The sequence below is a fragment of the Dama dama genome, chromosome 14 (genome assembly GCF_033118175.1).
Source record: "Dama dama isolate Ldn47 chromosome 14, ASM3311817v1, whole genome shotgun sequence".
Lineage (NCBI taxonomy): Eukaryota > Metazoa > Chordata > Mammalia > Artiodactyla > Cervidae > Dama > Dama dama.
This window is the reverse complement of record NC_083694.1, coordinates 49,304,594-49,328,866: the sequence shown is the minus strand read 5'-3', so window position 1 is coordinate 49,328,866 and position 24,273 is coordinate 49,304,594. Positions and strand designations below refer to the sequence as shown.

Here is a 24,273-nt window from a genome sequence, read left to right as displayed (position 1 = left end):
TGTATTCATATTTACAAGGGGTATTGATCTGTAGTTTCCTTGTGATGTTTTTGTCCAGTTTTGGTATCAGAGTAATACTGGCCTCATAAAATGAGTTGGAAAGTTTTCCCTCCTCCCCTGTGTTTTGGAAGAGTTTATAAAGTATTGGTGTTCATTGTTCTTTAAACATTTGGTAAAACTCATCAATAAAGCCATCTGATCCTAGGCTTTTCTTTGTGGTAAGGTTTTTTTTTTTTTCCATTATTACTAATCCAATCTTTTTACTCCTTGTAGATCTGTTTAGATTTTCTGTTTCTTCTGGAGTCAGTTTTGGTAGTTTACATCTTTTCTTTTAGGATCTTAAATTTTTTTTAATTGAAATACAGTTGATTTACAATATTGTATATTAGTTTCAGGTGTACACCACAGTGATTCATGTATATAAGTATATTCCTTTTTAGATTCTTTCCCCTTATAGATTATTACAAAATATTGAGTATAGTTCCCTGTGCTATAAAGTAGGTCCTTGTTGGTTATCTATTTTGTATAGTAGTGTGTATAGTTTATATCTTTCTGAATTTGTTTCATTTAGGTTAGCTAATTTGTTAGTGTATACAATTGATCATGTGATCATTTTCTTGTAATCCCTCTTATCTATGTAAAGTTATCCCCTCTTTCAGGCTTCTCAGATGGCACTAGTGGTAAAGAACCCATCTACCAATGCAGGAGACATAAGACACATGGGTTCCATCCCTGGGTCAGGAAGATCCCCTGGATGAAGGCATGGCAACGCACTCTAGTATCTTTCCTAGAGAATCGTATGGACAGAGGAGCCTGGCAGGCTACAGTCCATAGGGTCGCACAGAGTCAAACATGACTGAAGCGACTTAGCATGCATGCGTCCCCTCTCTCATTCCTAGTTCTAGTAATTTGAGTCATCACTCTTAACTCTTGGTCAGTCTAGCTAAGGTTAGTTTGTTTTGTTAACAGATGCCAGATTTGAGGGCTTCCCGGTGGTGCTAGTGGTAAAGAACCCGCCTGCCAGTGCAGGAGACACAGGGTCAATCCCTGGATCAGGAAGATCCCCTGGAGAAGGAAATGGCAACCCATTTCAGCATTCTTGCCTGTATCCCACAGACAGACTACTGTCCATAAGGTCACAAAGTGTTGGACGTGCCTGAAGCAACTTAGTACACCAGATTCAAACTGAGGCTGTATGCGTCAGGCCTGAGGACTCAATCCCCAAACTACATGGGGCCTCAGAGAGCAGCCGAGTCGCACCCCATGTTATGCAGGTAGAACAAAATTATGCATCTGTCACAAGGTCCAGGTGCCCTGGGCTGCCCTCCCCCAACAGCAGGCGCATACCCAAGCAGTTCTCACAGACCCTGCAAGCAGAATCATCAGTGCTCTTGTGAACTGCAGATTCCCGCATCCCTTACTCAGACCTGCAGGACCAGTATCTGCTGGCAGAGCCCAGGAATCTACATTTTCAGCACTTTAAGCATGCTTAGGTGGTTTTTATGACAAGCACCCTATCCTTAGCTGGTAAAGAATCTGCCTGCAGTGTGGGAGACCTGGGTTCAATCCCTGGATTGGGAAGACCCCCTGGAGAAGGGAAAGGCTACCCACTCCAGTATTCTGGCCTGGAGAATTCCATGGACTATATTGTCCATGGGGTCGCAAAGTGTTGGACATGACTGAGCTACTTTCGCTTTCACCCTATTCCATGAACCATGAATCAATAGGAAAAAGGTTTTTCGCCTCAGAATTTTCCACTTTCCTTCTGGAGCCCTGTAATCTGTAACAAGCTTAAGATATTCTGAGCCCTGGAGGGGTAGGTAGGTCTAGCTAAACCTTAGCCGTGTGACTAATTCATTAGCATTCATGTGATGCTTAAACCCTTGACCCCCGCCCCGAGGTATCTAAGGTTAGTGAGTGAACACTAGTGGAGTTTCTGGGCGGGGGGCACAGGTAGGGTGGGCTCTTAGGTTGTTGGGAGGTCAGAGACTCTGTCAAGAACTAGATGAAGGCAGACCTCCTGATATCAGGATGAAGAAGAGGGCAATTGACTCAGTTCAGACTCCTCATTTTACCTCTGAGGAATCTGAGGCTGCTCAGGCAGGGAGCTAGGAGGACCAGACCTCAAGCTGGTCTCCCTGTTATGACCTCTTTCCTTGACGCTGCTTCTCTCCGTGAGTCGACATCGTGGCTGATGACTCCAAGTCTCCATGTGGGATTTTGGAACCTCACGGCCCTTTGCTGAAACCCTGCCATGGGCCAGGGGAGCAGACTTGCAGTTGGGTGGGGAGAGACAAACTCCATGAGTTTCTAAGAAATTTTAGAGCCCACTTCTGTCAGTACAAGAGTCCCCAGCTAAACCGAACACCAGGAAAATAGTGATCCCCAAGCAGGAGGTGAGACATTTAGGAAGGTCTGATGGGTTTCTGTTAACCAAGATCTGTGGGCTTGCCCAGGACATCTCTGTCATGGTCTCAGCATCTCATCCTGTCTACTGCTTTCTTGTTCCTTTTCCTTCTTTGTTGCTGAGAGAAGGGCAGGGCAGCTTTCCAGAGAAAGGGCAGGGCATCTGGTGCTGGTCTTTTGGGGTGAGTCCTCCCAGAATGATCAGACTGAGTGGAGAGATTCCAGTTTGAGAAAACATACTGAACCCATCGAAACAGAGATTAGGACTCCATCCAGGACTATATCCCAGGCTGGGTGGACCAGGGTGATGGTCAACACAACAACCCTTCACGTTGATATCAGATGTCATTCTCAACAAAGTACTGTCACATCCCTTGTTTCACTCACTCCTCCTCATGAAGGAAGCTGAGTGAGAAGGAATCATTGCCTCCTTTGATGAATAGGGAAATGGGCTTCAGAGAGGTGCTGTGACCTGCTCATGACTAGACAGGAGTCCGTGGCAGTGCTGTAATCTATCAACCTCTGACCCTCCACCACACTTGGAAGCCTGGAGAGGGGCTAATGATTGCCTGATTCTACTCCACAAGGAGATGTGACTCTTGATCACATCTTTGACCCCACATCACCCAGTCTATGTGATGCCTGTAGTCACAAGAGGTAGTCAGTTCAAATCATCTAGGGAGATAATAGTCACCATGTGTTAATGTCCCATGACCAGGGAGACAGGAAATATTAGCATCCAGCCCTCCTCCTGGAAAGGCACATTTACCTAGAGTTTATAGGTTCCCATATGACATCATCTTCTCCAGCCTCCTCTCATTGCCATGACAACCATATAACCAAAGGGATCAAGGTAGAGCAGTTTCTGACATCTCATGATGTCTGCTTTGACATGCAATGACTTCTTATTCTTTTGGTAAACAATGATTCACTACCAACTCTGTCATAGGACTGTGCTTAAGTTAAAGAAACAGAGAATTTTTTTTTAAAGAGAGAGAAATAAACCAGTGGACCAAAAGGATGCAGGAGGTAGCCATGCTATTTCAAAGGCATTCACTGGAGCATCACAGGAGCCAGAAGAAAAGCCTGGATGAAAATGCATGACTATCTGCAGCACTTGCCTGAAGGACGGTATATTCTGTCACTAACACAAGGTCAGAGCCAAGGGGGATTCATTCATTTGGCCTGAGAAGAGTGGCCTTTAGGCCTCTGAATCTTTAGGCCTCAGACAAGCTTTGCATCTCTCTTGTAAATACCCCTTCCCATCCTGTGGTCTTATGACCCACGGCCCCAAAAAGTATGCCTTTATATGTCCAAGGATGCAACAGTCAGCCAGCATCTCCCTCCCTTCTCGCCTCCTTCCCTCTCCAGATGCAGTTATAAGGTGAGATTATCAAACTACCATAACCATTTGCTGAGCTCTGCCATGGGCCAAGCTCAGAACCTAGCACATTGTCACTACCTTCTGGAGGTGGGTGCATGAGCCCCATTTCACAGATGAGGAAACTGAGGTACTGTAGGAAGATTACACATCTTGCCTGGGGCTGTTAGCTGATAGAAACCGGGGAGATGGAATTCAAAGCACCACACTTTGCTGCTTCCCTAAAGGGTAGGAAGAGTGGTCAGAACAACAGAGGAAGTCAGGCAGTGGTCAGGCAGTGGTTTCACTGCCCCTGGGCCCTCCCAGGGAACTTTGTTTTTCTTTAGATCAGTCTTCAATTGAAACAGAAGTTTACTCGTGGCTCAGAAATTGGGCACATTCAAGGTGGAATAGCTAGATCCAGAAATTCTTGGTTAATAAGTCTCTTTCTGAGTATTGGGTGTTTCCCTTTTTTCCCCCATTTTTTAAACTGAGACTTTATTTTCTTGGGTTCCAAAACCACTGCAGATGGTGACTGCAGCCATGAAATTAAAAGATGCTTGCTCCTTGGAAGAAAAGCTATGACCAACCTAAGCAGCATATTAAAAAGCAGAGATATTACTTTGCCAACAAAGGTCTGTCTAGTCAAAGCTATGGTTTTTCCAGTAGTCATGTATGGATGTCAGAGTCAGACCATAAAGAAGGCTGAGCACTGAAGAACTGATGCTTTTGAACTATGGTGTTGGAGAAGACTCTTAAGAGTCCCTTGGTCTGCAAGGAGATCAAACCAGTCAATTGTAAAGGAAATCAGTCTTGAACATTCATTGGAAGGATTGATGCTAAAGCTGAAGCTCAGTACTTTGGCCACCTGATGCAAAGAGCAGACTCATTAGAAGAGATCCTGATGCTGGGAAAGATTGAAGGCGGGAGGAGAAGGGGATGACAGAGGATGAAATGGTTGAATGGCATCACTGTCTCCACGGACATGAATTTGAACAAGCTCTGGGAGATGGTGATGGACAGGGACGCCTGGCGTGCTGCAGTCCATGGGATCACAAAGAGTCAGACACAACTGAGCGACTGAAGAGATAGTTGCTTTACAGTGTCGTGTATAATGAAGTGGATCTGCTATATTGAGCCTCCATCCCTGAGTGTGACTGGTGAGGCAAAGTGAACGCAGTGCCTGAAGCAGAGATGCCCCATGATAACTGACAGTTCATGTGCCCTGACCTCCCAGGAGCGCTGGAGTGTCTCAGTGAAGCAGTTTCCTCTTCGGTTAGTTACATGGGGCTCCGCTTTCTGTCACTTTGCTCCAGTTTTCTCATTAGCGTTTCCGCGGAGAGTGATTTCATTATGAACTCAGACAGACGCAACTCCCAAGCCCAGAGAGTAAGAGGCCTTGTCACAGCTCTACCTCTGGGGCTGGCATGTGGCCCCGGTCTGAGAGATCCCAGCAGCAGGCAAAGGGGAATAGTCCTGGGCCACCCGCAGATCACCAGAGCTGGAGTGGGAGGAGGCAGACTGAGATTTGGGGGTACCCACGGGAAAGTGGGGTTTATAATATCCTGCCCCACCCCACCCCGGATGACCACTGAAGTGTGAGCCCAGGCCCTGGGGTGGCCAGTGCCTGCAACCATGGTCCTCTGTAAGGAGAGGGTATGGCAGGGCCTTTGGAGCTGAATTCTGGCTCCTCCTCCATCATCTGACATTTTTCAGTTCCCTCATCTTGAAAGGGGACCAGTCACTCCTCCTGAACCCTGGGGAGAGTTCAAGGAGCTATCACACAGGAAGGACCTGGCGTCATGCCCAGCACACAGTAGGCGACCAATTAAGACTCTGTCCTCCCCTACTCCACTCGTCTCCACCTAAGCATCTTGCACCTCGTGGGCCTCGTAAACCCTCATTTAATTGGGTGAGACTCAGCTCTCAGGCAGCCCAGCTGGCAGAGTCTGATTCTCCCCCGCCACCTCCTACCTGCACGGGATGCCTTTTCAGTGCCCCAGACACCCTCTGTGTTGACTCAAGAAATTGCACGGAGATGCTCTGTCTTCCAGAAACTTCCCTCATTAAAGCGTATCTTTCCAGCATTCCACTCCCTCAAGGTTTGACGAAGAGACTAGGAATACTCAATAAGCCATTTCAAGCCTCCATGGGCCATAGCCTTGCACTTGACCTAGTCCCTGCAGCATCTGTGTTTTAACCCAAAGGAGGAACAGGGTAGGATTTTAGCTGCTGTGGAAAAGCAAGAGGAAAGCTGTTTTAGCATAGTGGGGGCAGCAGCTGCCCCATGCTCCTCTGTCTACACCACAAAGATGCCACTTTCTGCCCAGGGGATGGTCTGTTAAGACCAGAACTGAGTACTGGGCTCCACTGTACAGATGAGGAAACTGAAACCCAGCCAGGGAATCAACTCACACAAGGGCACAGCTAGGGGATGTGCAGTGCCTTGAGTGGGGACTCAAGTCAGGTCTGTACCCCTCAATGCCTGTGTGGGTCACAGCAGTCACTCATGATATGCAGCCCCTTCTCAGCATTTTATATGTGTCCTCTCATTTAATCCTCCAGTGACTTTATAAGAGAAAGGTTGTTATTAACCCCACTTCACAGAGGACACAGTTCAGGGGACATGACTGCTAAGGGGGTGGAGCCAGGCCACTGCTGTGGAGTCCACAGTCTTACACTGACCCCCAAGGAGGGAAGAAAAAAAAGGTCTACATCTTGTTCCTAGAAGTTCAAATTCAAGTTCCATCCCTGCCTCTGTGTATCTTGTATATCCTTGTATAAGACACACATCCCCTCTGAACTCCCATCTCTTTTTCAGTGAAAACCAAAGAAGGGACTCTGGAGTTCTCCCAAGCTCATGGAATGGCTAATATTCCATAAATTGGGAATGGGGGGTTAATGTCCTTCTCACCAGACAGCAAACGGAGTTGGCTGTGCGAGTTTAGATTGTCATGGCTTCTGTAGTTTGAACAGCTTCCCCGCTAGACCCAGGGCGTTCCATCCCCAGGAGGAGGAGAGGGGAGGGGTATCAGTGAACATGTTGGTCCCTGACCCACCACAGAGTCAGAACCTCCCTGTGCTGGGGATGCCCTGGCACCTGGGGACCTGAGAACTCTGCTTCATCTGCCATCCAGCAGCCAGTGTGGGTCCCTGCACGACACCCTCCCCTCCCTTGAACTTTCTCAGCAGAAGTTCCCCCACAAGAAGCAGAGCATCTCTGAGGCAGGTGTTAGAAGATTCATTTCTCTTCATGTGTCTTCCGTGGTGGCCTGAGCCAAGCCTCACTGCTCCTGTGAAGCCAATTCCTGACCGCCCATCAGCCAGAGCCAATTCCTCTGTCATTAAAGTTATAACTGTTAATTTGAATTATTATCATTGTAGCCATTTACTAGATGCTCAGCTCAGCTCCAAAGTACTTTTTAACTAACCTTCACAATCACTTGATGAAGTCGGCTCTAATACCTTCTCCACCTGGCAGCTGAAGAAACCCAACTTTTGAGAGACAAAGCGATGAGTTCAAGGTCACACAGCCAGTAAAGAGAAAAGCCAGGATTTCAATGCAGCTAAAGCCTCAAGGAAGATAACTGGACATTAGTGTCTTGGGATTGGCGAGGTTGAAAGGAGAGGTGCGGAAGGCTCTGCCCTAGCTGGGGAGAACCTTGCAGGCAAAGAAAGGACAGGAGCCCCAGGGACACTGAGGTTCACCCAGAATCTAAAAGAGAAGGAAAGCAGGTGGGAGGACTAAGTTCCAAACTCCTGGCTCTGAACAAATTTTTTGCCCCAACTCCATATCCCATACACACTAGCCCTGAGATTCTAACACAGGCCTCGGCAAACTTCTCCCATGAAAGGCCAGGCAGTGAAGATATTAGCACTCGGGAGCCATATGGTCTGGGTCAAAACAGATTTGATAGCAAAAAAAGCAACTGTAGACAACATGCAAACAAATGGACTAGGTTTCAATAAAACTTTATTTACAAAATCCGTCAGCTGGCTGCATTCGGCCACTGGCTGTAGTTCACCAAGTCCTAGTCTAACAAGCCTTTGATGCTTTTATACAGGGAAGGTGGTGATGGGGGTAACTTCAGACAATGAGTCAGCGGGGGACACAGATTTCAAATGCAAAGTGGGGGAAACTTTCCTGATGCTTCTCAAGCTACACCTAGTGAGCTGGAATGTGGGGCTTCTCCCATCATGTCTTGCCTCTCCTGATAGGGTTTGCAGGGTCCTGGGGGCTGAAGAGAGACTTTGGGGGTCTCTGAGACCCCAAAGTTCAAATCTTGGCTCTGCAAGATTTGCTCACACACTCCAAGTTGTGCGATCCTGGGCAGATTGCTTAGCCTCTCTGTGCCCCCTTTTCTCCAGCAGAGATGGAAGCTGGACCTCTAGTATACTGTGAGGATTATGTTTGTAAAGTGCTTAGCACAGTGGTGGCACATAAGAGGTACTAAGTGAACTGCAGTTGTGATCATTGTGACCAGTGTGAGTGACTGAGTGTCTGTGTCTCTGGGTCGCAGTAGCTGACCCCACCTTGGCCCACCACCTTGGCCACACTGACTTGCAATGGGTGTCTCCCCAGCTGCACAGGCATCCGGGAAGCTGAGCGATTTGGAACGCCCCCCGGGAGGGCCTCCAGCATCACCCGGGCAGGGAAGGAGGAGAACAGCGGTGGGATCAAGTACAAGGCTGGCCGGGTAGGTCACTCCATGTATTTTCCTGGGGGTCCCGCAGCCTTTGTGTTGTCTGGGCCCATGTTACCCTTTTCCAGCTCCCCCTGTGGAACAGTGTTGATGGACCAGGTCACACGCACAGCTGGGAGGAGGGCCCTGGAAGCCACCTTCAGGGGCACGCATGATGGTTAAGACACACTCAGCCTTGTGGGGCTTTTGACACTGTATCTCAAAGTGCAGGTCTCACCTGCCTACATAAGACTCACCTGGGCGGCTGCTTAACGTGCAGACTCCAGGACCCACCTGGGCTTCCTGACACTAGGGCCTCTGGGGCGAGGGGGACCTGCATGCTGCCAGCCTGCCCAGAGGGTTCCAACGCACCCCAAACTCTAAGGGCCTTAGATTTGGAACTCCAGTGGCCTGACCAAGAGCAACTGATGAGCCTTTGGTGCATGAGACCATGCACAGTTGGGCCTCAGAGCGACACAGATTCTTAAATGGAGGTATGTGTGTAGACACAGACAGCAGAAGTGGGTAATTCAAAATTCTTCCATTCATTCAGCTGACAGTTTTGGGTACTAAGTGCGTCCCAGACATGTCCTGAGCATGGGTGATAAGCATGGATAAATTAACCATCTTCACCATTAAGATGCTTTCAGTATAGAATGTACCTTCCCACTTGGGGGTCCTATCACCCCCAAAGTGGTCAGAATTGCTTTTCAGTGGGGAGGATGCAGAAAGTCTTACTCTTTTTATGTGTAAATCACAGATATACACATGGCACATATACACATGCACAGAGGCCCTATGGTATGAAAATTTCATGGTGGGGGTGTGATTAGGGAAAAAATATGTAAAAGGTCATCTTTTTAAAGGGGACAATAATGGAAAAAAAGGTTAAGAAACACTGGTCTGGAAGAAAGGCAGTCAAATAAATAAATAATTACATAGTGCTGTCACGACTACTTGACATTTGTTCAAAATAAGAGAGAAATATTTAATGCGGGTCCACCGTGTCTGATAATAATAGCTTCTCACTGCCAGTGTCTTGAGGCTTCCCATGTGGCTCAGTGGTAAAGGGTCTGCCTGCCAATGCAGGAAACACAGGCTGGATCCCTGGGTCAGGAAGATCCCCCGGGAGAGGAAATGGCAACCCACTCCAATATTCGTGCCTGGAGAATCCCATGGACAGAGGAGCCTGGCGGGCTCCAGTTCATAGGGTTGCAAAGAGTTGGACACAACTGAGCTTGCACACATGGCGTGGCCAGAATCTTGCTATGTGCTTCCCAGATGGGATTTCTACTCTTTGCAAAAACTCTGAGAGAAAGAAATTACTAGTTCTATTGTGTAGCTGAGAACACTGAAGCTTAGAGAGGGTGGGTGACTTGCCTAAGGTCACACAGCTGGGACGTGGCAGAGCAGGGATCCAAACCCCAGTTTCTGAGTCATCAAAACCCACACTTTTTCTGCCACGTCTAGAATATTTCTTCTTGACCTGGGAATGCAGTCAGACCTCATACCCGCACATTCTCACCTCTCATCCTGCTGAGGAGGAAGAGAGAAACTTTGATGGATAATCAGAAAGACTATACTTGTCCTCACTCTCGGCAACCAACTGGCTCCTTCAGGTTGGGGACACAACATAAGGTTAACTCACAAAAACCTCCTCTCAGTCTCCCTGAGCAATGGAGTGTTATTACTCATAGAAGAAGCACAGAGTGGTTAGGTAAGTTACTCAAGGACTCACAGCAATTGGAGACACCACAGTTCCCAGATCCAAGAACATTCAATTCTTTTTTCTCTTCTTCCTATCCTTTGTTCTCCTTCCTCTCTTCTCAGCTGCCCCTGGGAAAGATAGGAAGGGGCTTCAGCAACAAAGACCCTGATTTCCATGATGACTATGGCTCTCTTCAAAATGAAGATTGCGGAGACGAGGACTCCCAGGGCAGGCCGGAGCAGTGCCGTCTGGAGGGCTACAATGGCCTGGAGGTCACCAACGTGTAAGGAGCAGATGCTCTACCAGACCCAACACAGAGAGGCCCAGGGAGGAAGGACATCCCAGGACCGTCACCACTGTACATAGTCATCTCGGCCTGAGGATGCTCCTCTGGTCCCCGGAAATCTCAGCAGACTGCCGTGACTTTGAATGGGATCCCGATGGAACGAGGGGGCACCAGCCTGCCTGCCTGGAGCGGACTGAAGACTTCCCTGATCCCTGGAAGAAGACTAGCCCGAAGGACCAATCAGGGTGCCCAGCACCTCCATTATCAAGGCTCCACCACTGAGTGACTCAGCCACTGAGCAGTCCAAGTGATCCTGGGAGCCTTGAACTAAGCCTCCTGGGTGTAAAGAAGCACAGGGTTCCCCAAGATACCATCCCAAGAGGAGCAGGTAGGACTCTAGCGAGATACACAGAGCCCAGTGGTGACAGTGCCAGGAGCTTGCAAAGCTGGGGGCTCACCATCCTCACGTGGACCCTTCCAGCCAGCCTGGTGGTGGTCTCAGCTCCCACATACCTCCCCTCCATGACCGAGAACTTAGCTTCTGACTTGAGTCGTTGAATCTCCCTTGGGAGAATGCAAAACAGGAAGGTCATTCAAATCTTAAAAGCCTTGTGTCATGTCAGCGTGGATGTGTTGAAGGGCTACCCAGCCCCTCCCCTGGGGAGGGATGGCAATGATCCCTGTAGAGGTGGGGCTGAGCAGCAGCCTTCCTAGGAAGCGTGGATACCCCATCATCTGGATGAAGGACATCGTGTCAACAAGACTGGGGATGACTGAGTTCGGTCTGTGACAACTTGTCCCAAGTGTGACCGTAGAGCAGGGAAATGCTTGTCGTTGTGCAGCAGACCTTGTCACCTGACACACAGGTGTGCTCACCAGTGCCCTAACGGAGCTGAGTCTCACCAGTCGCTAAGGTGATGGAGAGGACCCCCAGCCTTCTTCTTGACTCTGCTGCTGTTTTGCTGTGTGGCTTATTCCCAGTGGCCTCACCTCTCTGTGCCTCAGCATCTTCATCTACAATACTTCTGGTTCCCTCCTGGGAATGTTGTGAGGATTAACACTTGCTAACGTCTGTAACATTTGGTACCCTCTCAGGAGACAGGTGGGAAGTTATGGGGTCTGGGATGGGTGTCTCATTTCCCATTTACAACAAAGAATTGACACTGTACTCATTCTCTCCAGCTGTTTTGGTTGGAGCAATGTGCACAAGGAGGGCAAGGCATGTTTAATGTGCAAGCTCTCTAGGGCCCCCATAGGGCTGGACCCCCAAAAGAGGAAAATCCCACAGCCCTTGAAAACAGGTTGGATTCCTGTGTTCAGACTTGAATTCATTGACCTCATTACTCAAAAATGATTAGGGATGGACAGACAGTATTGGGGTTCCACTTACACTTTGGTTATCAAAGCACATGATTCATTTGGAACCACGATGCTTGACTTCCAATGAGACCTTTGGCACTGCCAGTCTATAAAAGGTTGGAATTTCCAAGACTGGAAGCAGGGGTCGGCCTCCAAGAACCATCAAAGCACCTGTTCTTCAACTCAATGAATGATTTCCCCTCAAGGGAAAAGCACAAACCTAGGCCCCTGATGAGCTTAAGAATTCCTCCTCCCTGAGGCTGAAGACCATTATATTCTAAACTTAACACAAGCACAGCTTTTCTCACCATTGGAAACCAAACGCCTACTTGGTAGACAGGCGATGCCCGCTCTGGTCTGAACTTTTGACCTCCTAGGGACACATGTCTGATTCCTGGGCCCAAGGAGTGAGGCTATGGAACCTGACTTGGCTTTGCTGAGGCTCCAAACCCATTATCTTTATGACATTCAGGCACACACGTGGGGTTTGAGGCTGCAGTACCCACAGCCCAGAGAGGGGAGTAAAACCTCCCTCTAACCTGACGCCACAGGTCACTCCCAGGCCAGCATCCAGGCTGGGTGACCGGGGACGCCAGGGTCTGCCTCTCAGGAAGCAGCAAACCTGAACGGCAGTTTTTCTCACAAGGTGAGCAGGAATGGCAGATAGGGAGGTGCCTGAATGCAGGTCTGATTATATGAAACCAATGCATTGTTCCACGACTCAATCCCATTGGGGACAAGATGGGCAAGTGGACAATTGGGGCGGGTCACTGGAAGGAATGGCATTGCCCGAAACATTCTCAGCATTCGGCTAGCAGGCCTGGGGCAATATGGGCGACCTCGAATGCGCCTTTTAGTCCAAATGATGCTCTAAGTTCACATTCTCACTTGCCCAGTTCTCTGTATCCCTGGCAGTCAGGTGAGCATTTGGAACTGACTTTTCAACATTTGGATGGGTTGGTTGATAAATGAACAAGCTCCACACAGTTAAATCAGGAAAGCTCTGTCTGCAGGAAAAATCCTAAATGTCAACTCTGCTACAAGGGCAGGCAAGAAGAGCAGGGCATGTGGACTCGGCAGAGAGGTCCTGGTAGCTGGTTAGCAAAGGCTGGCAGTGTGGCCACCCATGGAACATTGACTGGCCACATCCTGTCCAAACAGCCTGAGTCATGGTCTTGGTCGTTAAAGCGTGGTGATATGACATCCGGACCTGGGAACCATATGCATGTGCTTCTCTGAGAGGTGATGCCACCTGTGCTCATGGGTGCTGGCCCTATCCAAACAGATAGTTGCTGCCAGAGGTTGGGGAGAACCAGGGTAGGCAGAGACACCCCATATTCCTCCTAGTAGCTGGGGGCTGGAGTCATAAGAAGGCTCAGCTTTCCAACCCTGCGCGCCTCTGAAAGGCTCCCTTGTCCTTGGCTGAGAGGGCCTTTCTCCCAGAAATCTGTCTCACCATTGCAGTCATTGGACCCCAGGGTGCAGGAGACAGGGAGACGCCACAGGAGTACCTTGACCAGATGAAGTTGAGGGGAAGGGCTCTCCCCACAGCCCAGCCAGCACGGAAGGGGCCTCTGAATAGTGACCCCACATCTTGAGGTCACTGAACGGGGCTGGGTTCAACAGAATGGGATGATTTGGCAAGATGTTCCAAGCCTTGCTCTCCCCCGTCCCATCACAGCCCACATGTTCTGGATACCATCACTTCTGCTCTGCCCTTCCAGGTTTCAGTGGGCTCCTGGCAGTTGAGTGGCAAGAAAAAGAAGCCCTGTGCAAAATAGCATCTTCTGACACTAACATCCTTCCCAGCAGTTGGCTGATGAGAAGAATTTCCTGAGCCCTAACACCCCCCAGGAGTTTGTGGCTGCAAAGGAAACAAGTTGTCCATGAGCTAGGATGATGTTCCTGACATTTAATTGCTGGTCATGGCCCCAAATGTCTTCCCAAGAGTGAATTTTAACACTGTAACAATAAATACTACTTCACAGCACTTCATTGATGAGCTGGCCTTTTCCTCTCTGTGTTCTCATTCAGTTTTCTCAACAGTCTCTTTGACAGGGGGGTGGGGGGCTGTGGGTGGTGACTGACCCATTTTATAGATGGAGAAACTGAGGCTAAGGTTGAGAGGCTTGTCCAGCTCCATAAAGCTAAGACATTACAGAGTAGGACTCAAACTGAGTCACTCACCTCCAATTCCTGGACTTGTTCCTCCCCACGGAGCACCCCTACCCCCACCTTCCAGCATAGGACTTACCTAGGTCTGAGGAGGCCTTACAAATAGCTATGAAAAGATGGGAAGCGAAAAGCAACGGAGAAAAGGAAAGATATACCCATTTGAATGCAGAATTCCAAAGAATAGCAAGGAGAAATAAGAAAACCTTCCTCAGCGATCAATGCAAAGAAATAGAGGAAAACAATAGAATGGGAAAGACTAGAGATCTCTTCAAGAAAATTAGAGATACCAAGGGAACATTTCATGCAAAGATGGGCTTAATAAAGGACAGAAATGGTAGGGACCTAAGGGAAGCAGAAGATATTAAGAAGAGGTGGCAAGAATACACAGAAGAACTGTACAAAAAAGATCTTCACGACCCAGATAATCACGATGGTGTGATCACTCACCTAGAGCCAGACATCCTGGAATGTGAAATCAAGTGGGCCTTAGGAAGTATCACAATGAACAAAGCTAGTGGAGGTGATGGAATTCCAGTTAAGCTATTTCAAATCTTGAAAGATGATGCTGTGAAAGTGCTGCACTCAATATGCCAGCAAATATGGAAAACTCAGCAGTGGCCACAGGAGTGGAAAGGGTCAGTTTTCATTCCAATCCCAAAGAAAGGCAATGCCAAAGAATGCTCAAACTACCGCACAATTGCACTCATCTCACATGCTAGTAAAGTAATGCTCAAAATTCTCCAAGCCAGGCTTCAGCAATATGAGAACCATGAACTTCCAGATGTTCAAGCTGGTTTTAGAAAAGGCAGAGGAACCAGAGATCAAATTGCCAACATCCGCTGGATCATCGAAAAAGCAAGAGAGTTCCAGAAAAACACCTATTTCTGCTTTATAGACTATGCCAAAGCCTTTGACAGTATGGATCACAATAAACTGTGGAAAATTATGAAAGAGATGAGCATACCAAACCACCTGACCTGCCTCTTGAGAAACCTGTATGCAGGTCAGGAAGCAACAGTTAGAACTGGACATGGAACAACAGACTGGTTCCAAATAGGAAAAGGAGTACATCAAGGCTGTATATTGTCACCCTGCTTATTTAACTTATATGCAGAGTACATCATGAGAAACCCTGGGCTAGATGAAGCACAAGCTGGAATCAAGATTGCCAGGAGAAATATCAATAGCCTCAGATATGCAGATGACACCACCATTATGGCAGAAAGTGAAGAAGAACTAAAGAGCCTCTTGAGGAAAGTGAAAGAGGAGAGTGAAAAAGTTGGCTTAAAGCTCAACATTCAGAAAACAAAGATCATGGCATCTGGTCCCATCATTTCATGGCAGATAGATGGGAAACAGTGGAAACAGTGACAGAGTTAATTTTGGGGGGCTCCAAAATCACTGCAGATGGTGATTGCAGCCATGAAATTAAAAGACAATTACTCCTTGGAAGGAAAGTTATGACCAACCTAGACAGCATATTAAAAAGTAGAGACATTACTTTGCCAACAAAGGTCCATCTAGTCAAGGCTATGGTTTTTCCAGTAGTCATGTATGGATGTGAGAGTTGGACTATAAAGAAAGCACCGAAGAACTGATGCTTTTGAACTGTGGTATTGGAGAAGACTCTTGAGAGTCCCTTGGACTGCAAGGAGATCCAATCAGTCCATCCTAAAGTATATCTGTCCTGGGTGTTCATTGGAAGGACTGATGTTGAAGCTGAAGCTCCAATACTTTGCCCACCTGATGCGAAGAGCTGACTCATTGGAAAAGACCCTGATGCTGAGAAAGATTGAGGGCAGGAGGAGAAGGGGATGACAGAGGATGAGATGGTTGGATGGCATCATCGACTCGATGGACATGGGTTTGGGTGGACTCTGGGAGTTGGTGACAGACAGGGAGGCCTGGCGTGCTGCGGTTCATGGGGTCGCAAAGAGTCGGACACGACTGAGCAACAGAACTGAGCTGAACTGAACTACCAGGTGGTAGGATTCAAAATGGATGCATTCTGATGCATTCTGTCCTTTAGGAAAAGTCTGGTGCCTCCTGTCAGAGTGCTGCCTTATATCCTGGGGCCCCATTGTCAGGGGGGAAGCAAGTCACCACATCCTTGGTATCATTTGCTTTGCTGTGTCCCTCCTCCAGGGAATTCATATTTCCAGATGATCAGAATAGATTTTTTTTGTGGTTATTTTAGTGGCTCAGGCTGCTACAACATAATACCAGTGACTAGGGGTCTTAACCAACCAACATTCATCCCTCAGGGTTCTAGAGACTGGGAAGTCCAAGATCCAGGTGCCAGCCAATTCAGCCAGTGGTGAGCCCTCTCTTCCTGCTTGGCAGATGGTGGCCTTCCCATTGTGTCTTCATATCTCATTGTGCCCTCACGGACTGGAGGGAGGGAGAGAGGATGCAAACTCCCTGATCTCTCCTCTTACAAGGGCACTAATCCCATCATGAGGACCCCACCCTCATGACCTGGTCACCTCCAGGAAGGCCCCACCTCCTAATACCAACACCTGCAGGTTAGGGTTTATCAATATATAAATTTTGGGAGGATGCAGACATTCAATCCGGAGCAGTGATGGAACACACAGACTTCATTGTGCACCTTGGAGGGACAGGTGTTTCTGGAATGCAGATGCTGACTCGGGAAGTCTGCAGTGGGGCCTGAGGTTCACATTTCTAATATACTCCCAGGTTGTACTTTTGGTTCAGAGACACACTCTGAGTATTAAGATCCTGGCTGACAGCTGGGCCCTCCTGGTAAAGCCCAAATCACAGGAGGTGGGGGCTGGTCTGAGGGTTCCACCCAGGGGTCCAACTGACCCTGATGGAGCTCCAACCCAGTAAACCCAACTGTTCGCTTCTCACAGGACAGGAGCCCAGCCTGACTCCCCAGCTCATTGCTAAATTTAGGAAGAGGGTGGACACTCAGGAAGTGTGCATTGAACAGGGAGGGTTTGGAAGAGTTAGAAGACACTGTGAGATGGGCCTGGGCACAGCCAGCTTCAGCAGGCTGACCACGCGCACTGTATTTACTGAATCCTCTTGGGTGCCATGGCCTGTTCTTGGTGCTAGGGATACAAGGGTAGAACTCATATAATGTAGTGAAGGAAGACAAGAACCTCATCCATGACTGGGGTGACTGATGTCAGATGTGAAAAGTGGTAGGTGTGATGGAGGGGTGGAGGTCCCAGAGGACTTTTGAGCTGAGACATAAGTTTTGAGCAGGAGCCAGCCCTGCAAAGATCTGGGGGAAGAACATCCAGGTAGGCAATTGTTATTTAGTCACTCAGTCATGTCCGGCTCTTTGTGACCCCATGGACTGCAGCACACCAGGCTTCCCTGTCCTTCACTATCTCCTTGAGTTTGCTCAAACTCTGTCCTTTGACTTGAGTGATGTCATCCAACCATCTCATCCTCTGTCGCCCCCTTCTGGATGGAGACAATGTGAATGAAATTCTGCCTAGCCTCTGCACAAAAATTACCGTTCAGCAGGTAAGAGAGTAGTTTTTTCAGTAGTCATGTATGGATGTGAGAATTGGGAAAAAAAGAAAGCTAGCGCCAAAGAATTGATGCTTTTGAACTGTGGTGTTGGAGAAGACTCTTGAGAGTCCCTTGGACTGCAAGGGGATCAAACCAGTCCATCCTAAAGGAAATTAGTCCTTGGAAGTTCTGATGCTGAAGCTGAAGCTCCAATACTTTGGCCACTTAATGCAAAGAACTGACTCATTTGAAAAGACCCTGATGCTGGGAAAGATCAAAGGCAAGAGGAGAAGGGGATGATAGAGGATGAGATGGTTGGATGGCGTCACCGACTCGATGGACATGAGTTTGAGCACGCTCCGGGAGTTGGCGATGGACAGGGAAGCCTGGGGTGCTGCTGTCCATGGAGTCGCAAAGAGTCGGACATGACTAAGTGACTGAACTGAGGAAAGAGAGGCATAAATCAAATATACCTGAGCAGCATGAAATTGTAACCTTGAACAAGAGAGCCAAGGTAGCTGGTAGTCAGAGAGCTTATCTTATGAGGGTTTAACGTAGTTGGGAGGAAGTGAGGCCTGGACAGAGGGGAGTTCAGCAGAGGACAAGGGTAGAGGATTTCAGACAGCAGGTCAGCATGTGCAAAGGTCCTGTGGGAGGAGTACAGTAAATAGGGCTGAAAAAAAAAGGCCCATGTGTGGACTTCCCTGGTGGTCCAGTGGCTAAGACTTCCCATTTTTTTTTTTTTTTTTAAGACTTCCCATTTCTAATGCAGGGGCCCCAGGTTCGATCCCTGGTCAGGGAACTAGATCACACATGCTACAACTAAGACCTATCACCGCTAAATATTTAAATAGATATTTTTTTTAAAGGCCCACATGGCTGGAGTGAAGGGAGTGAGAGGCTCATCCTCTGAGGGGCTCAAGGGGCACCAGGCAGCAGCAGAGCCTCTGCTGGGTCTCTGTCCACTCCCAGGGCACTTGAGCTGGCTCCTGCCCATCTGTGTCATCCTTGATGCAATTAGAAATGTTCTCTAGTGGCAAAATCGGACACAAGCCCCCACCTTCTGCAAAATGGGTCCATCTTTCCCTTTGCTGTGGTTCTTGGCTAAATTAGGTTCCCTGGTTGCAAAATGATACAATCGCCCCAGGGCACTGGGGCTCCCAGGGCACAGATGACTTGGAGGTAACAGAGATGCCAAGTGCCTCTTCTATCGCCCCACGTGGAAACCCAAGATATCTCTTTTAGGCCATACTGGTTGCCAGATGTGCTGCTGGTTTCCAAGAGTAAGGAAGGAACCTCAAATGAAACTTGATCGAATCTGAATGTAATGCCCAGCTCCTCTCTTTTCATCTGAACCCAGAAGAGTGTCTTACTGGGGTTGACTTCCCATAGCCCGGGCAACCCTAGCATTTAGGGGGTGTACTGCTGAATGGCTTCCCAGGTGGCGCTAGTGGTAAAGAACCTGCCTGCCAATGCAGGAGACATAAAAGATGTGGGTTTGATCCCTGGGTTGGGAAGAACCCCTGGAGAAGGAAATGGCAACCCTCTCCAGTATTCTTCCTTAGAAAATCCCATGGAAGAGGAGCCTGGTGGGCTACAGACCATGGGGTCCTAAAGAGTCGGACATGACAGAAGCAACTTAGCATGCATGCACTGCTGGATGGGGGGGTGGAGCCCACTGCAGGGCTGAGGTGAGGGGCTGGGTCTCTGGGAGGGTCCTAAGTTTCATCACGCCCCCCAGAGGTGGGGACCCAGTTTGCATCATCATTAGTAGCTAAGATGTTGTGTGTTTGTTCTATCCATGCGGGGCTTTCCCAGTGTCAAAGGATCTGCCTGCGATTCTCCTGAGACACAGGAGATGCAGATTCAATTGTGGGCCAGGAAGATCCCCTGGAGAAGGAAATGGCAACCCACTCCAGTGTTCTTGCCTAGAAAAATTCCATGGACAGAGGAGGCAGGCATAGTGTTACTAACTCCGTTTTACTGATGAGACAACAGGCACCGCGAGGGAAGGGGCTTCTCCCAGGCTTCAGAGCTGAGAAGCAGAGCCCCATCTACGCGCACCGTGCTGCCTGGCTCCACCCCTCCACGTGCACTGCAGATGTAGGCCTGCCTCCCAGAACAGCCCCTCAGCAACGCACAGATTCATCGATCTCATACTTGATTAATCCCCTTGAGAACACTGATTCGACCCCCAGCCTCCCTCTGGACCATAGTGGATCTCCCTGAACTTCCAAAGAATCTGATCTGGGCCTCCTCTGAAACATTCTGCATTCTCAACTTTGCATTACATTTATCTGCGTGGGACCTGTGGGGCCATGACTGCCCACGTCCTATACCCACCAATATAGCAACGTCACCCTCTCCCTGTTCATTAAGCAAAAGAACAGATCAATCCATCAATCAATAAAAATCGACTGAGCACCACCACCACCACCATGGCAAGATGCTATACCACTATGCTGTTTAATCTGGCAGCCAAGCCACTTTAAATTTAAATTACCAATCAATTAAAATTAAATAAAATTTAAAATTCCTGTTTCTCAGTAGCACCAGCACATTTCAAACACTTCACAGCTGCCTGTGAGATAGGGAACATTCTCATCGTGGCAGAAAGTTCTGTTGCCACATAGAACCCAGAGAGACTTTAGTTTTCTATACAAGCCCTGCCCTCAAGAAGCTTATGATTTGGTGAACGGGTGGGGAGGGGATAGGCAAGGCTCTAGAAAAACTTAACTAGGAGAAGAAAGATTCTAGGACAAGTGGTATTTCTGTGTTAGTCAGTGACCCAATTCAAAAACTAGTTTAAGAACAGAAAGGAAGTGATCAGCATCTGTAAAGAATAATGCAGGATGCAACTTCCCTGGCAGTCCAGTGGTTAAGAATCTCCCTGCTGGTGCAGGATACATGGGTTCGATCCCTCGTCCAGGAACTAAGATTCCTGGGGCAACAAAGCCTGTGAGCTACTACTGAAGCCCACACACTCTAGAGCCTGAGTGCCATACCCGCTGAGGCACCGTGCTCCGTCACGAGAAGCCACTGCAATAAGAAGGCCACGCACTGCAGCGAGGAAGCAGCCCCCGCCCACCGCCACTAGAGAAAGAGCATGGACAGCAATGAAGACCCAGCGCAGCCATAAATAAATAAGTTTAAAAAAAAAAAGAATAGTGAAAGAGAACTAGCTTTGGATGCAGAGCGTCAAGTGATGTTTTCAGGATCTTCATCTTTCCTCATCCCTTGGCTTTGCCTTTTCTATGTCAGATTCATTTCCAGACAGCTTGTCCCCAACAATTGGCAAAATTGCCACAAGACTCATAGACTCCCAGCTTAGCTACCCGTACGTAAGAGAGGCTCTCGCCCGGTAGCTCTAGTAAAGTCTCAGGGTGGAATCCCATGGGTTGAGTAGACTAGGGTCACATGCCCACCATGGGTGGGATCAGCCCAGAGTGTCACTCCCAGGGGACTTTGTGGTGTGGGATCCTTTCATGTGGCCCGAGGTGGGAGAGGTGGGAGATTCGTCTTTCCTGAGAGATGCTTTCTCTTCCTCGAAGTGGGGCAGGGCTCCCCAGGGAAGTGGAGCCCTTGATATTCAGAGAGGAAAAAAAATCTTGAGTCCAGGTGCCTGACAGCACCAGAAACAGAAGTGAAAATTCAGAGATCGGGTCTAATAGCCAACACTGACCGGACACTTGCCCTTCACAGAAGAGTTTTTCGACCTCTGCACTGCGGACACCCTGAAGGTACTTCGGGGGTTGGAATGCTGTCCTGTGCATCGCGGGATGTTTAGCAGCATCCCTTGCCCCCACTCACTAGAAGACAAGAGCGTAACCCCCTCTAGACATGACAGCCCCAAGTTTCTCCAGACATTGCCAGATACCCCCCATGGAGGCAAAATCATCTGCAGTTGAGAATCACATCTATATGTGGTTTGGCCCATTTACTCCTCCCAGAACCCCTTTCCAATAGACATTGTTTTTCTCATCTGGGCTTCCCTGGTGGCTCAGATGGTAAAGAATCTGCCTGCAATGCAGGAGACCAGGGTTCAATCCCTGGGTCAAGAAGATCCATTGGAGAAGGAAATGGCAACCCACTCCAGTATTCTTGCCTGGGAAATCCCATGGACAAAGGAGCCTGGCGGGCTACAGTCCACAGGGTCGCAGAGTTGGACACAACTGAGTGACTAACACTGACTTTTCTCATCTGACAAATAGGGAAACTGAGGTACAGAGACATTACATAGATTCCCAGAGTCCCGAGCTGGCCCGTGGGAGCTGAGATCTTAACACAGCAGACGACGGGCTCTCTGCAGAGTCTGCGCTGGTACCCACTGCCCTGAGGCTGGCCGGCCACACCCAGCTGTTTACAGTAAAAAATTCCTCAAGCCAGATGTTTGCAGGGCTGAAGAGACTTCCCAAGATTAAGTGGGGGCATTACCGGAAGGCGAGATCCACTCCCTCTGCCTAGCAGAAAATTGCTCTGTAAATTACAGGTTTAAAGGGCAAAGTCAGCTCCTAAGCTCCTGACTTCAAACAAGGTAACAATTTAGGGATCAGAATGGTCTGGTTGAGTGAGTACTTATAATGGCTCATCCTCCTCTATCCTCCCGTTTTATTAAAAAAACAAACAAACAAACATGAAACAAGAAAATTAGTGATGGAGTCTGACAGCAGCTGATGTGCCAGTTTGCCTTCTCTTTCAACCACGCTGGGAGCTATAGACCTGGCAAGGACTAATGCCCCCTGCCTCCCTCCACTCCCCCCACTTTCCCCACTGCTAGCTCGGCCACAGACACAGGCGGTGTGACCAGGGCCACTTCCTTTCCCTGGCTGGGCCTCAGGATCTGTGCTGAGCACACGTTCCCCTCTTCTCTTGGCCTTGTGGATTGCTGATCATGTGCCCTCTTGCCCTGTGGCCTCCATCATCAGCCCCACCCCCGCCTTTGGGGAGAGCAGATGATCCAGGCTGGAACCCTAACCCAGCCCTGCACCCCCACTCCCCCCCAGCCATTGCAGATGGCCCCAGGAGTGGGCGCTGAGACCCGAGAAGGGAGAATCAGAATCCCTACCTGGATGGTTTCAGATCATGAGTGGAAGGTTAGCTCTTGCTTTTCTTTTGGATCTTGAGTTATGAAATTGCCCCCAGAGTGCAGGCTGCCATGTCCCTCCCACAAGGAGATACCCAAGAGAAGGAGGCCAAACCAGAGCCCCATATAAGATGGGGGAGGGAGCAGGGTGGATTGTCATATTCCCTGGATCCCACTGTCCCTGAAGCCAAGTCCACCCTGCTTCCTGGGGGGTTGGTTAAATGACAACCTCACCCCTCCCACCTCCCTCACTCCTTCCCGATATTAGTTTGCTAGGGTCATCCTAACATCAGGGCTTTTTAAAACCCAGAAATTTAATGTCCCACAGTTCTAGAGTCTAGAAATCCAAGACCAAGGTGTTGGCAGGGTGGGTTTTCTCTGAGGCTCTCTTTGGTTTGTAGACAGTCGTCATCTCCCTCTGTCGCCCCTCTGCGTGGGGGTGTCCTAATCTCCTCTTCTTATAAGGACACCAGTCACATGGATCAGGGTCCACCCTGATCTCATGTAAACTTAATGATCTCATGTAAACTTAATCACCCTTTAAAAGACTCCCATCTCGAGATGGGAGGGAGGTTCAAAAGGGAAGGGATATATGCATACATATGGCTGATTCATGTTGAGGTTTGACAGAGGTTTGACAACAAAATTCTGTAAAGCAATTATCCTTCAATTAAAAAAAAGGAGGGGGGAAAGACTCCCATTTCCAAAGACAGTACGGGGTTTAGGATTTCAACATATGAATTTGGGGGGCACACAATTTAGTCCATGACACTCCCATACAAGCCCACTGCCACCTGCTTAAATTGACTGGAATTGGGTTTCAGTCTCTACACCCTAAAAGAGACCCCTCCACCCACTGGGCTTCACCCCAAAGCAATTCCTGTCCTTTTTCACACCCACTACTTTCCACACACACACACACACACACACACACACACACACACACAGACACACACTCACATGCATGCAGACACACAACTTCCCCCTGCATTTCAAGCACTTTGTCTGCATTACATAGAATTATGGAAAGATGAAATAATCTTTAAATTCTTTTTTTTTTTTAACTGACCCAATCTTCCTAGCTAGAGATGCCCTCCCTCTGACATTGCAAAGTCAGAGGCTGAACTGCATTTGCAGGGGATATGCGTTTGTTATCCTGTGTCTCCTTGTTGCCACCCGCTGTCTGGACACCCCAAGGGATGTCACCCCACTTTTCATTTCTTGATGGGTCTCAATGCCTCTTTGTTCAGCAGGGTCTTCTCCAGAACCACTCAGCTCTGGCTCAGCACAGAGGTCAGTCTAGAGCCAAGGGGGCAGAGCCAGCATCGCCCTGGCAACACTGAGCCTGAGATCACCTGGAACCTTGCACTCCAGGCAGATGGCATCATCTGAAGTAGATGGTGGGCCCAATAAGGTCTCTGACCTCAAAAAATGGACAAAAAGGGACTTTCCTGGTGGTCCAGGGCTAAAACTTCCAGTGGCTAAAACAGAGCTACCAATGCAGGGGGCACAGATTCCATCCCTGGCCAGGGAATTACAGCCCACACCTCACAACTAAGAATCCACATGCCAAAGCTAAACAAGATCCCGCATGCTACAAGGAAGACTGATGATCCCACGTGCCACAGCTAAGACCCGGGACAGCCAAATAAGTAAATATTTTTTAAAAGTAATGTCTAAAAAAGTGGACATAAAAGAAACAGCATGAAAGCAGGGTCTGTGAGG

At 48.7% G+C, this 24,273-nt stretch overlaps 1 protein-coding gene across 1 annotated transcript in view; it reads left to right on the top strand.

Annotated features, from left to right (window-relative positions):
- The window catches only part of KAZN (kazrin, periplakin interacting protein), a 506,697-nt gene extending 492,914 nt beyond the window's left edge, over positions 1-13,783 (top strand). The window contains exons 14-15 of the mRNA XM_061160705.1: positions 8,349-8,463; positions 10,279-13,783. Coding sequence (XP_061016688.1) covers positions 8,349-8,463; positions 10,279-10,443 — 280 coding nt within the window. The 3' untranslated portion in view covers positions 10,444-13,783. The remainder of the gene's footprint in view (positions 1-8,348; positions 8,464-10,278) is intronic.
- The last annotated feature ends 10,490 nt before the right edge of the window (positions 13,784-24,273 follow it).